This window comes from Aythya ferina (assembly GCF_964211825.1).
Source record: "Aythya ferina genome assembly, chromosome: 18".
NCBI lineage: Eukaryota > Metazoa > Chordata > Aves > Anseriformes > Anatidae > Aythya > Aythya ferina.
The window spans coordinates 8,934,128-8,947,566 of record NC_140317.1 but is presented as its reverse complement, the minus strand read 5'-3'; the positions used below and the strand labels follow the sequence as shown (position 1 = coordinate 8,947,566).

The 13,439-nt window shown below is 39.7% G+C and overlaps 1 protein-coding gene across 5 annotated transcripts in view; it reads left to right on the top strand.

Moving 5' to 3' along the window:
- Window positions 1-7,381: 7,381 nt before the first annotated feature.
- Window positions 7,382-13,439, top strand: part of LOC311420889 (uncharacterized protein) — a 210,166-nt gene continuing 204,108 nt past the window's right edge. For all 5 annotated transcript variants that reach the window (XR_014684588.1, XR_014684589.1, XR_014684590.1 and 2 more), the window contains exon 1: window positions 7,382-7,915. Coding sequence is in view for 1 of the 5 variants with exons in the window: in XM_084492228.1 (XP_084348354.1) it covers window positions 7,805-7,915 (111 nt within the window). In the remaining 4 variants the exon portion in view is untranslated. The remainder of the gene's footprint in view (window positions 7,916-13,439) is intronic.

Sequence of the window (13,439 nt, the reverse complement as noted above, 5' to 3'; positions counted from 1 at the left end):
TTGCCACCAGTCAGATCCATTTGTGGCTGGAAACATGGTTTTGCTGACCGGGGGAGCAAAGAAGTAACCTGAAGAACCCTGTTGGTGCAGTGGGCCAGCTATAGCTTAGGAGGAACACCAGCCACCATCCTTTGTGCTTAATGTCTCATCACCAGATCAACTGTTGTACTGTGGTTTTAATTCTTCAGGAAGACTCCATTCTTACCTTTCTGTGAAAGTAAAGCACCCTGAATAATCCCAAATGTCACTTCATTTGATTTTTCAATCAGTTGTAAAATCCTGATCTCATTACAGCTGCTGTTGCTGGTTCTTTCTGATGTGTCTCAAATCATTGTTTTTCCTGAATTAGCCACATATTTTCAAATACATACAGGAAAAAGTTGGCTAGGAGTCCGCTACAACATTAGTGAAGTCTCTATTTTGAGAATAAATTGTGACTAATAACATCTGTCCACTTCACAGGAGGGAGCTTTTGGAGCAGTAACATCAAGAGCAAGGTGTTCCAGTAAGCATTAGTGAAGGTCGATATTAAGCAGTCAGTGAAAGTGTTATTACAAGGAAGGTACTCTGAGCATGAGGAAAGCTAATTCTAGAAACCTGTCAAAGGTATGAGTTTACTGCTAAATACTTGTCATAACTGTTTTCAAAAACAGGATAGTGTTCTCTGAAGTACTGGGTTTTTTAACACAGCTTTACTAATGGTGCATTTTACAAATCATGGAAAAGCAGAATATGCTATGAAGGTGTTAAACGGATTAGAGTATTTAAACTTATTGAAGTGTTAAACCTAAATATCTTTGGAAGAGGAAAAAAAAATAAGCACACTTTACTAAGATGCTTGATACAGGATTTTTCTGTTACAACCAAATTTAGTTAAAATCTAGATGGGACTGAAAATCTGTTGAATTTCAGAAAACTAGAAGCTGAAACTGGTTGATACTTCACTAGAGGGCAGCACTTAATCACTTATTTTGGACATTCAATGGCTTTATGCAATGTATCAGTTCCTCCTGTGACAGCCCTGCTCCTGAGTAGGGTTGTGGTTCTCAACATGACTCAGCTTTTTTTTTTTTTTTATAATTTCTGTACTTGAGGCTTAGGTTTAAATAGCATGACCTAATCCACAAAACTATTGCATCTTTTTTCAGATAGGTGCCATGACTTCTAAAAAGGTAGGTTTTTAATAAGTTAGATTGACCAATCACATGAAAGTAGCTGTGAAGTATTTTAGTACACTTAATCCTCTTGTCTCTCTGCCCCTCTTCTTCCAGTGTCTCCATTCTTTCCATGAAGAAATAATTCTGAACCTAGTGTTTCAAAACCATATAGCAAGCCGTTAACAGATCTCAAACTAGGAATTAAGGGATTCCTGGCCTTGTTAACAAGTCCAACAGCTTCTAATGCTCTTCCCTGTACATCCTGCAGATTTGTGGTTTAGGTTGAATGGGACAGGAAAGCGAATAGAAAAGGTGTTACATAGTGTGCTGTGGTGCTGTATGCTGTTGTGTCACTGCAAATGCTTCCAAATAATGCCAGAAAGAAAGGAGAGATTAAACATTTTAAACAAATTCTGTGATGTGGTTAGCAAATATGAAGCTTGACAATGAGGAGCACTGGAGAACAAGCAAGTTTAACCTTTGCACTAAATATCTTAGTTCTTGCTGTTGTATTTTGTCTTCTGCAAAACATAGCTTACAGCTCCATTCAACATAGAATAGTGAAGACTTCTGCGTTTTGAGAAATGAAAAAAACCTCAGTGTGTCTGTGGCATTTTGTAATGTGTTTTCAGTAATGACTTTCAGGTAATTACCAGATTTAAAAAGTGAGATGTTGATAAGTATTGCAAGAAGTTGATGTTACTAATGTGTCTAGGATATTTATTTGCAATTAATTTGTAGTTCATTTGTGGATGAACTACCACATTTTAGATAAACATATCACAGTACTCATCTCAAATGAAAAATTCAGCTTTGTCAATTTGCTATGTGTTAATAGTACTTATACTTCTGACCTATTTAAAACCTTTGTGTTTAATTCCTTTTTTCCTAGCGTGGCTTTTTTTTTTTACTGGCATTGCTCAGCTGAAGTTCTTTTAATGAATTATTTCTCTGCTTTTTCCTCTTCCATTCTCCTTGGCAAAATAAATTTTATTGATGTAGCCCATTAAATATTTATCACCACAGCCTTTCCCCTTCAGGCTGTGATCTTGTCCAATTCTGCAAGCTAAAGACAATTAGTCTGGTGCTTAGAAACGAAATCTGAAAGGAAAAAAAGACTGACTAGATGCTGGAGTAACACTGGTTACTTAGATTATTAGGTTTACTGCTAAGTCTGTCTTGAAACAGTTTGCTCCGGATTCTGGAACTAGATTTGTGGTGAAATTGAATAGCAAAAGTTTAAAGGATCAAAATGATTTTCATAGTGTCTAATTCAAGGTCCAAGAGTGCTTCTCTCAAAATTATTTGGAAAGTTACTTCCATAAATCCCTGTGGAACTGCTTCAACCACTACCTGATTTTCCTAGTTAACATTCCAGCCAGACCCAGTACACCTAGCTATTTGCTGATTAGGGAGAGCAAGTAAGAATCTCCTCTCTGGATGCAGTGCTGTAGATATGGCAGTTATAGAACACCTTAAAAAGAAGCTGGTTTCTCACCTAACAGTGCTTCTCAAAGTATTTAAAGGTCTTAAGTAACACCCTAACGTGTGCACACACACACCCTCTCCGCCCCTTTTTTTTGTTGGTTTTGGCAGGGGGGCTGTGGTTTGTGAGTCCTGGTGGAGGATATAGAGCTCTTCTGAAGGGTGTCAGCAGTAAAAGAATGTACTGGACAAAATGCTCAGGTTACTGCTATCTGATACGTCTAGGCATCCAGCTGGCATTCAGTAGACCACACTGTCACTAAATTCTTGTGTATTTACACTGCATTTTTGAGCAGCAATCCGCTAGGCACTTAATGACTTCCTACTGTTGTTTGGCTTTCTGTTGATGAAACTATGGAACAAAGATTACGTTTTCTGGAACAGAACATCTCTTGGGTGCTCAGACATGATATTTGTCCTGTGTTTATATGGCAGGGAATACAGTCTAACCCATTCTGGGGCACTCATTGAGGCAGTCTGCACCTGTGTATTTTCTTCTGGTGACTAAAACTATTAAGTTACAGATCTTGTCAAATTACTTTGAGCCCCCTTAACCTGAACAAAATCTTATAAGCTGATTATACACTTTGAACTGACTGCAGCCTGATTTGATTTTCATAATATATATTACAATATGTGCCTGAAAACTCAAGATCACTGTACTGAGATGAAGTCTGGAAATGAGTGGAAAAGTCCTTGTTAATAGGAAATTCAAGGTTACATTTAATTGAGAAGACACAAGAAATGTGTGGGTAAATATAGCAGTCACATGGGATTCAAGAAAAACAGGCAAATTTGTGTAAGTTAATTTTCTATTTAACAAAGCCCTTTATTGCTTATAAAAATGTTTATATCTATATTAACATAATCCAGCTGTCAGTTCTCAAACCACTTAGTGCTGGTGTATTTCAGCTGTGTATTATACCACATACTGAGCCGAGGCTATAAAGTGATGTATACCAATTAAGATTAATTATTGTAAGATTTAGTATGGACAGATAGCTGGTCAAAATTTAGCAAATCTTCAATTAAAGTGTTTCTCCTTTTTTCTTTCTCAAAGAATGCTGTTTGGCAGAACAATGCTGATTTTCTGTGTCTAAATTTATCTCGACCTATTTTGATTGGATATAACGACTTTAATGTAGTTGTGGAACAGAGAACAGAGGCTGTCCTTGGGATCCCTTGAGGGTACGGGTTTCAGTTGCAGAAAAAGCAAAGTTTAAATGCTGTTTCCAGTTGAATGGAAGACTCTTGAGATTTGTGACTCTTATTCGCGGTTTAAGTGATGTGTTGCATCAGGCCTGATAGCAAGTGGCTTTTCTCTAAAAATTCAGAAATACACAGACTATACTAAAGTCAAGGAAAAGTTTTAAAACCGTGTACTTAAGCTTTCCAATCAGAACTGTATAATTTTGGAGTAAGCATGAGTTGCTGAGGGCTTATGAAAACTTTTAATTCAAATTCAGGACTATAAACAATACGCTTTCCCTTTGTAGGATGGAGATTATAGATCTTATTTTAGATCTTATTTTAGATCTAGATCTATAGATCTTATTTTCTTGTAGATTTTTGAAAAAGATGCTGTAGCTTCACTGTGGCAAAGTTGAATTGTGTTTCTAATTTCCCTCAAGGTATTTGAGTAAAAGGCGTGACAGGCATAGAGCAGCAAGGTGCAGATTATTATGGTCAGAAGAGAAACCAGTGTTTTGCTTAAAATTCATCCTATTGTGATTAACATAATAGCAATTTGTACTTGCAGGTACAATGTCCACTTAGTAATCTTAAAGTGGAGGTGCTATATAATTCAAAACAGTGTCTTGAAGCCCAGCAGGGCTAAATTAGGGAAAAATGTTAGTGTCTTCCTTGATTGTAATCATCTGTACTTGCAGCCCATTCAGTTTGAAGATCTAAAAGAGCTTTATTAAGGGATGTAATCATGTATAGTAAGTAATATTAGGTTTGTCTTGGGGGGGAGGGGAGGGGAGAGGTACAGAGGTGAAATAAATGATATGCTGAGTTGGAACTGGGATCTCAAGTTTAGTTGCTTGATTTCCTGTCATTTTTTTCTAAAACATTGGATTAGCTTCTCTCATTGGATTGTTATGCCTTGGCCTGTTTTTGTATATGCACCTGCTATTCCCTTTTTTTACGGACTTGTAGTTCTGGAATGATACTGAAGGTGTTCCTTTCATTCTCCAGTCTGTTTTCCTTCTGCAGATACTTTAAAGTGACTCTGCTGATGAATATGGTGTTTAGATTTTGTGAGGAGTACTAGTTCTCTGGGAACTGATGTTCAGGTCAGAGTATTTCTAACCTGTCAGCTTTGGCAGGTTTCTGCAAAGACAGTCACTAAAGTTGAGATTGTTGCAGAAAATTAAAACTTGCACAGAAATTCATAGGTTCCCGCGTCTCTTCTGAATATGGATGAAAATACAATCCAGGAAAATGGGAGGGGGGTATGTCATAAAGTTGGCTATAGTCAGGGCCATCTAAAAATAATTACCTTTATTATAAACTTACATAAATATCTTGCTATCTTGTGTGTCTAATAATGCCAGAGCTGCTTTTCCACAGTGAAATTTTACTTGTCTAATTTTCTAAACACTTTGTGACCATCTGTCTTCACTCTGGATATGAGACATTAATTAAAGCCTTTAAGAGATGTGCAGTAAACTTACCCTCAAATCTCTGAGAAGTCAGTTTTTTACACACAGCTTAAAGGAGACCATTAGCTGTCTGGATTCCTGTCAATAAAACAAACTCTGGTGATGCTAGGGGTAAGTCCAATAATTAGGGGTAGTGACATATTGAACAGCAGAAAAATCCCCAGCAGTTAGCAAAATGTCTGGAAGAATCCAGATGTGGGAGATTCAGTATGATGATTTCTATAGGTTACATCGGTGCACTGCAGAAAATGCAAATGACAAACTAAAAGAAGTGCTCAGTAACACAGTCAGTTGTATTTATTGCTAAAATAATTGCTTGATACTGTTGTGCTGATATAAACTCAGGGTGTCTCTGTAAACAACTGTCTTGTAACAATACATACAGAATTGTGCCCTATATGCAGTGTACTGATGCTTCTACCCAGAAAGAAGCTAACCAAGAAATACCTTTGGAAATTACATTTTTGGGGGCGTACCTTTAAAAAAAAAAAAATAATAATGCAGCTGTAATAACTCCCTGAGTTTGTTTGAATATATCCTCCAGCAAATCATGTCTTCACCTCTGAGCAATTAAAACAGTAGAACAGAATTTCACTTGAATGCATTTAATGCTTTTTTCTTGGTTTTGCCATATGCTGATTTCTCCTGGAGGGAGAAAATCTGAGAGTATCATGTAACATTTTTCCAAATAGAATAATAAATGAGTGGGTGTTTGAGATGTGAAAGGATATGAATCTCTGAAGCTGGCTTAGATAATTTGTTTTTTTAGTTGCGCGGAGTAAGTCCAATGTTTTCAGGAGCATTTTCAGCTCGGAAGATTGTGTGCTTATGCAAAACATGGCCAAGAACAGATGAAGGTGAAATATGGTAAATTAACGAATGGGTCAGGTCTCTAGTTTTTCCTGATGAAGGTGAAATATGGTAAATTAATGAATGGGTCAGGTCTCTAGTTTTTCCTGAGTCTGGAAGACTTGACTAACTTCCAACAGCAGTAAAATAGCCGGATCTGCTGAAGGGCTCTGCAAGAACAGGACCCCCCTGCCCCAGCTCTGCACGTCCGAGTGCCTGGCGCTGGGCACAGCTCTGTGGCACAAGCTGCTCTTTTTCTTCTGAGCTTTGTTGTCTTCCTGATCTATCCTCTGGGAACCTCTTCCTTGGTTTTTCAGACAGACTTAGATAAGTCCCCTGGAAAAAAAGTCTTCAGCTCAGCTGGCACTCTTAATCTAAAAATATGAGGCACATAATTGCTGTTAACACTCATAACAGTTTTAAGTTCATGGAAAGTTAGCCAATATTTTTAATGGAGCTACTTCACAGTTAGATTATGTTCCTGATGAGCGTGTCATTGCTTCATTAGGTTTCTCCCCTCATAGTTTTCCTGCATTTTGATAGCAAATGATCCTTTGCTCTCAAGGACATAGCCAGGGCTGATGTTTCTGTGAAACACATGGTGATGCCACCTACAGATGCATTTCATCTTCTAGGTGTCTGTGCCACTTTCAGAGATCAGCCTAGGAAGAAGGGTTAGGGAAGAAAACTTGCAAAAAATGAGTTTATTAAATTTTTATGGTAATGATCTTAAGTGCTTATGTATAGTGGTAGTGAAAATGATGAGACTGATATACTCCAGCTACTAACTTATACTTCATTAACTTTATTAGGCAAAATTACTTAAGACTTCATAAATATCAAATGCTAGTCCCTGCACACAGAGCAGTATCATAACATTTATAAGCATCATTAAGTGCTGGAGTGCACATTCGCACACATGTGTTGTAGCAGAAGTGAGATCACTAAACAACGGAGATGCATTTATTTTCTGGGGAACAATTTCCTGAATTCATGGGAGTTTTAAAACTATTTCAAGGAGTTCTGCATTTCCATAATCAGGTATACAAATGTCTTATTCTGAAGTTTTTACCCAGCAAAATATCAGCTGGGTATGTCAGGTGTTTCTGGGTTGGATGATGATTTATGGGGTCATGGTTCAGATCGTAGCAATCCCTCATTTCTGAGAGGCCGGACACCTGTGCTCTGGCTGAAGCTGGGGAGATGCAGCAGGAGGCACTTGCACTGTGCTGTTATGGGGGCCTGGCATTTGCTCTTCTCTGTGCTCACTGGATGGAGCAGTCATGGGGTTAAACATTGAAGGTCTACTTAGTGTCAGTCACTCATCTCTAAGCCTTCTAAGTGAAGCACAAAGTCCTTTCAAAAAGTAAAAAAGCTTTCATAATGATGAGGCTGTGTCTTGTTCCCACAGAATTCAGAAGGAACAAGTACATATTCTTCCATTTCAGACTTTTTCTTTAATTATAGCCTCAGATTTTTCATCACAGTGGTCAAAAAGCATCTCTTAGTAGTACAAAGAACTATGCCCATCCAAGGTATTTTAGAAACAGCTACGTAAATGGATTTGTCTGAAGATAAGGACAGGTTGAGCTTGTTAAAACCAAGTTGACAAGTTAAGTGGAGAAGCCTGTCTTGAAGTGGCATGTGATGGGACACCTGTGCAGGCAGGCAGCTATAGTTGAGTGGAAGCAGAGCAGAGGTTCTTTTTTACGGATGAATTCAGCTTGGGTCAAGGTATGCCTGAGTGTGGGAAGAAAGGTAAGAGTTTCCTTATGGTATAATGCTTTTCTGAATCTTTTTCCTGGGGGGTGAAGCTTTGCTCATTGGTATATTTGTGTGATGGTGGTGAATTTCGCTGCAGCGACCTGGAGCTGGAAGTCCAGACGGTCCTTCTGAGCTGCTGTTTCTCTTCAAGTTTTAGTTTCAGTAGTTTGACAATAGCTGAATTCTGGGAAAGGTATCCCTAAGGGAATCTAAAGTGTGTTTTCTGAAAGCTCTAGGGATAGCTCCGTTAATCTAGATTTAGCGAGTTGTTTGGGATGCAGTACTCTTATTATCACTGTAGAAACTGCCTGTGCAGAGATGGATTGAAACAGGACCACTTTCCTGAGAGATGTTTGCCTTCTCAGACTTATAATAGGAAAGCCGTGGGGATGCAGGCTGAAGGGAATTCCTGCCAGGATGAGCAATTGTGTCTCTTGTGTACCTGGTTCTTGGTATTTTTCCTAATTCCTGGTTTCTTGCTGGTGGTTTTGGCTTCGTGGCCATCCCCATTGAACTGCAGGCTGCTGGTTTACAGAAGAGGGAGCAGTCATGCTCCTTTCTCACCTGGCTGCTCCTCTTGGCTTTCCTCAGTGTAATGTGGTGAAACAGCTCTTTTTTTTTTGTGAGTGCGGATTAATGAACAGTTAAAGAACAAAGAAATGAATGTTAACATACTGATGGGACTATCACACTGTATATATGTGACTGAGTAAGCCCTGCCATGCCTGCAGTGTGCTTAACTGCGGGGCTTCTAAAATCAGGAAGGGCTCAGGAGAGACAGGCAGCCGTTGAGGGAGGCAGAAGTGCTGCAGCAGCGCGTGCAGGAGCAGAGATGCATTCCTTATGCCCTCCTCTAAAAGGCTATTGTATAGTTTGCCTTATTAGTATAGAGCCATTTCACTGCTCTTGATGTGTGTAAATGCTACCAGAAGCTCTTGCTGTGTAGTAATTCTTAACTGTGCTAGGTGTGTTTCCCTGAATTATGGTGACGAGGTTGCCTAATGTTGCTTTACAGCGCCTATTGCCTATTTAAGGATACAGCAGGCTTTTTGGGGTATAGCTCTTACAAAGGCAATGATGAGCTGCTGCTGTACAGACTTGTCACTAATACCTGAGTGCATTCTAGGTAATCTGTTCTGCAGTATTTTTTACTGACATGGTCCCTCTAAAGCTAAGAGTAACGGGTGATTTGTAACCCTGAAAAAAAACCCTCCATTTGTCAGGTGGGGGGGGAAAATTTGTACTAGGTCTGCAAAGAGGCTTCATAATTTTTACATGTGAGCATCTTGGAAAATTTCAGGGGGGAAAAAAATCAAGCTTTTATTTTAAAAAACAACAAAACCTTCTGGTATGCTTACTCAGAAGAGCCATATGTACCGCAGTCAGTGTGGATAAACCTCCTCAGCTGAACCCTGCTACCCGGGGGAACAGGGTGTTCTTTAAAGTTCAAATCAGAATTTAAATTTTTCATATGCTCTTCTTGTCTAATAGTACGTACAAACACACAGCTCTCATGTAGGGTATTTTTTTTCGTCTTTCCATCTCTGCTCAGGCAGAAGAATTCTCATTCTGGTAAATATTCAACTGGATGAAAACCTCGATTAAGGGGGGGAAAAAAGTTTTAGGGACTGCTCAGCTGGGTTAGGCCTGTACAGGCTGATAGGGAACGAGAGATGCTTGTCTGCTGGGACAGCACTGTGAATCCAGGATCATCTGAGGATCAGGAAATAAGATTTTTGCCACCTAATACTCTGGAGGAGCTCTAGGTCAGGTGGCAGAAATTATTTCCCAATACAGTTTTTGGATCCCTGTGAATGTGGGCGAAACAGCCTGTGGGACTGCGCTGGGCTCTCCTTTCAGACACTGTCCCTGTGGCCATGGCCGTGATCCCATGTGCTGTTCTGGTCGTGGGTTCCATGTCTGGCTGTGGGGCTTCCCTTCCAAGGGGTTCTGGCTCTCCTGCTTCTGATAAAACTCATTTGCAGGCTAAATCCTTCTCACTGTGATAAGTTATTTTTTCTTTTCTGCATCTTTGCCTTCCAACCTCCCTTCTTTCTTTTTAATATAACTAGCACAGGTGGGATAAAGGCAAAGAGCAAGTTGCTGCACCCTAGGTGAAATTTATAGCTTTTGAAAAGCTCCTGTGGCTCGGGATGTTAATCCTAACCTGGGACTGTTGCTTAAAGAAGCAAATGTTTAATAACCTGCCCTAATGCTCTGCTGCTGGCAAGGGGAAAAAGACTGAGCAGTCTTTCCCCAGACATGCCACTGTAATATCTCATTGCAGCAGTTTTAGTAATGGCACAGAGCTTCAATTTTTTTTAAATCTTAAAAGTGGTCCCAAGCACATATATATGTACCAAGCCTGTCTCTGATTTTTCCAGAGTTCATTCAAAATTTAGTTTAATAATAATGAGACAGGTTTGTGCTTCCCCACCTACCCCAAGAGTGCTGTCTGTTGAGGAAGGGGTGGGAGGCCTTAGTGAGATTGCTTGACGAAGGCTGGAAAAGGAGGGCTAAAGGGGTTGCTGTGTGGAAGGTGGCTTCATCCTTTTTGGTTGTTTGGCCTCCTGTCTCTCCCCCTCCCCATCCACTTTCTCCTCAAAACCTATTTCTCCTTTGCCGTGTGTTCCCTTCTCTCTGCACAGAAGTCTTCTTGGCTTTGCCCCAAGCTTGTTTTGTTTGTATTTTTTGTACTGCACTTTAAGATGGAATCTCTAAGTCCAGCCAGAGACCAGAGTCCCCTTGCTCTAGGCACGCACAAAATGCTGTCTTCTGCCCCTGAAAGGTTTTGAAGGTTATATTTTTGCAAAAGTCCAGTTCTGTGGCTTTATTTTTCATTCTGGGGGTGGTAAGTTGATCTAGTCTGCTGTTTAGCCCAGTGTAAAGCTCTGAAGTCACTTGAAGAATGTGGATGAGGGTTTAAGAAAATGTAACCATCTTCTAAAAATTTAAAATGAGCAGGTTCCATGACCCAGCAGATTAATTCAGAGGGAATCAAGTGATACACGGCAGAGGTAAGACATCTGATGAACAGCTCCAGTACAGGAGGGCAAATGATGTCAGCTTCATTTAAAAGTAATTGTTTTTGTACATGGCTGGCATATAAACTATGATAACCTGACATTACAATAACCTGACACTACAACGTGCTCCTCAGTACAAATGGGTGGTGAAAGCAGATGTTTTATTTTAGTATTCAACCAACAGCACTTCAGTGGCACCTAATTAGCGTATATATAGATACAGCTATTTGAGACAAAACCATTGTAGAGCAGAAATGTCTCTACAAGTACTGGTCTGCAACTTTTCTGGACTTCCAGTGTGTGAGCTTATTGCTGGACTAGCTTTGCTGAGAAGCAGTAAATAGTTCAAAACCAGCACAAGAGAGAGGTTCTCCAAGACAATTTCTTGTTGGTAAACGCAAAATAATTACCACTTGATGGCTGCTCATTCCAGTCTTCAAAATAAGCTCTTGATCTCATTTTGTTCTTTAGTAGACAGGTATACTCATACAAAAAAGTGATCACCAGAGTTAGTGCTAATTAGCTGCCTTGCTGGCAGTCTTTGCCCAGAGACGTGAGATGTGAGAGGACAGCAGATGTTAAAATATCCTTTTATTCTCAGTATGCTCCTTTTGTCTTGTACTTTGTTGTCACTTACATCTGTGCATTGTGAAGGTTAAAGAATGTGATCCATCATTTTTACGTTTCTGTGGAAATTGCTGTGAATGGCACAAGGTGTAAGGCAATGCAGGACTGGGCACAGTATTTCTAGAAGGGACGTGGGGAGTTGGCAGCATGTAGAGTTCACATGGCTGCCACTTGTAATATTTTCCTTTTTCTTTCAGTAATGTGACTTTTGCAAACACTAAGTAATGTGTTTTTATGAAGCCTTGTGATCTGCTGGTGCCCAGTGGGCAAAAGTGTTACCAGGCTGATGGCTTGCAGGTGGGACATTTTAGTGAGGTAAACTCATGGGTGTGGATGATTTTTTGCAAGCTCTGTTGAAGTCTGGTATGCAGAAGAACTTTGTGAAAAGAGGCAAATTTGAGGCATCCCTCCAAGATGTTTGTATTTTTCCTATTGTGTATAAACACATTCCACTGGAGGAACTTGGTGTTAGCAAATATGTGGGGAGTGCTGTGAGCATTGGAATGTATCTTCAGCATTCATACAGACCTAAACACAGGTAAATCCCTTGTTCTTTTCAGTCCTTAAAAATGTTTAAGTATTGCAGTCTTGTTTTGGAAGTTTCCCTTTTTCCAAGTTGTTCCAAGTGCTCCTTGCAGATAAGGGTTCTCCAGACAAGTGTATCAGGGAAACACGGGGCCCTGTGTGCTTCTGTTCAATATCACAGGTTTTGATATCACCTGGATTTAGGTGGTGATGTATTGGTAGCTTAATGCAATCATGTATGCAGGGTGTTGGCTTAGAACACTTTTGAAAGCAAGATATTTTTGTGAATTTTAAAACTCCGCTGACTATTTGAGTGGCTTAATGAAAACCTTGACAGTTCTAACTCCTCTCTTTGTTTTCTGACTGCTAAATGACTTTTATTGTATTTTACTTTATGCCATAGCGTTATCACAGACTGAAATGAATTTATCCCTTTTCTCCTTCCTCAGACAGAAACTGATGAGGTCTCAATTTTCCAAATAGGCTTCATTTACAGGCACAGAAACCTCTGAAAATTCAGGCTGCTTTCATTCCCCCATTTCAAGTTCCAGACAGTAAATAGTGTGCAGCAGTATGGGGAACACAACACAGAGCTTTTCATTTACAAAGCCCTATTTGCAGAGCTGGGGAGAAGTCCTTTGTCTGGCAATGGAACAAGTGCAGTGAGAAGCAATGGCTTTTCATTTTCTTTGATCCAATAATTTACTGACGGTACAGTCCCAAGAATGCCCTTGCAGTGCTTGCATTGTGGTGTGGCATTGCATCAGCTGCTTCTAACCTACAGAGGGAGCAAATGTAAAATGGGGGTGGGAAGGGGTGGGGAAGCACATTTCCTGTTACTATGGGGCATGTATCCGACTTTATGTGGCACTTTAAATATTAAAAAGGAGCTCATTAAGCAATTTCTGCAAATTAGGCTTCTCGTGGCATAGCATGGACTTGCTCTGTTTTCTGTACTGACTGCTACGGCTGTGATTGTGTATCCATGTGTTTCTCTGCTGCTGTTTGGAAGGAGTCATATTTTTACAGCAACATAACCCATTTTCCCTTTATTGTAATTGTTTTGGAATAAGAAGTAATCATCCAGGACTGACCAACTTGCTCTACCAAACGTTCTGTTCTCAATTCTAGTAAATTGCTTTGAGAATTGAACAAAGCGCTGTTCAATCACGCAAGATATCCATTCTGAACAACACCAGGAAAGTAAACCTACTTTAGCCCATTGCAATCATGTCTTTTTCTACATCTTGAAGATAAAAACTGTAAGAGCATGATACCAAATGTGCAGAACTTATGAATCTCCATTCATTCAATAAGGAACTTAGTTTGATAAAGTAACT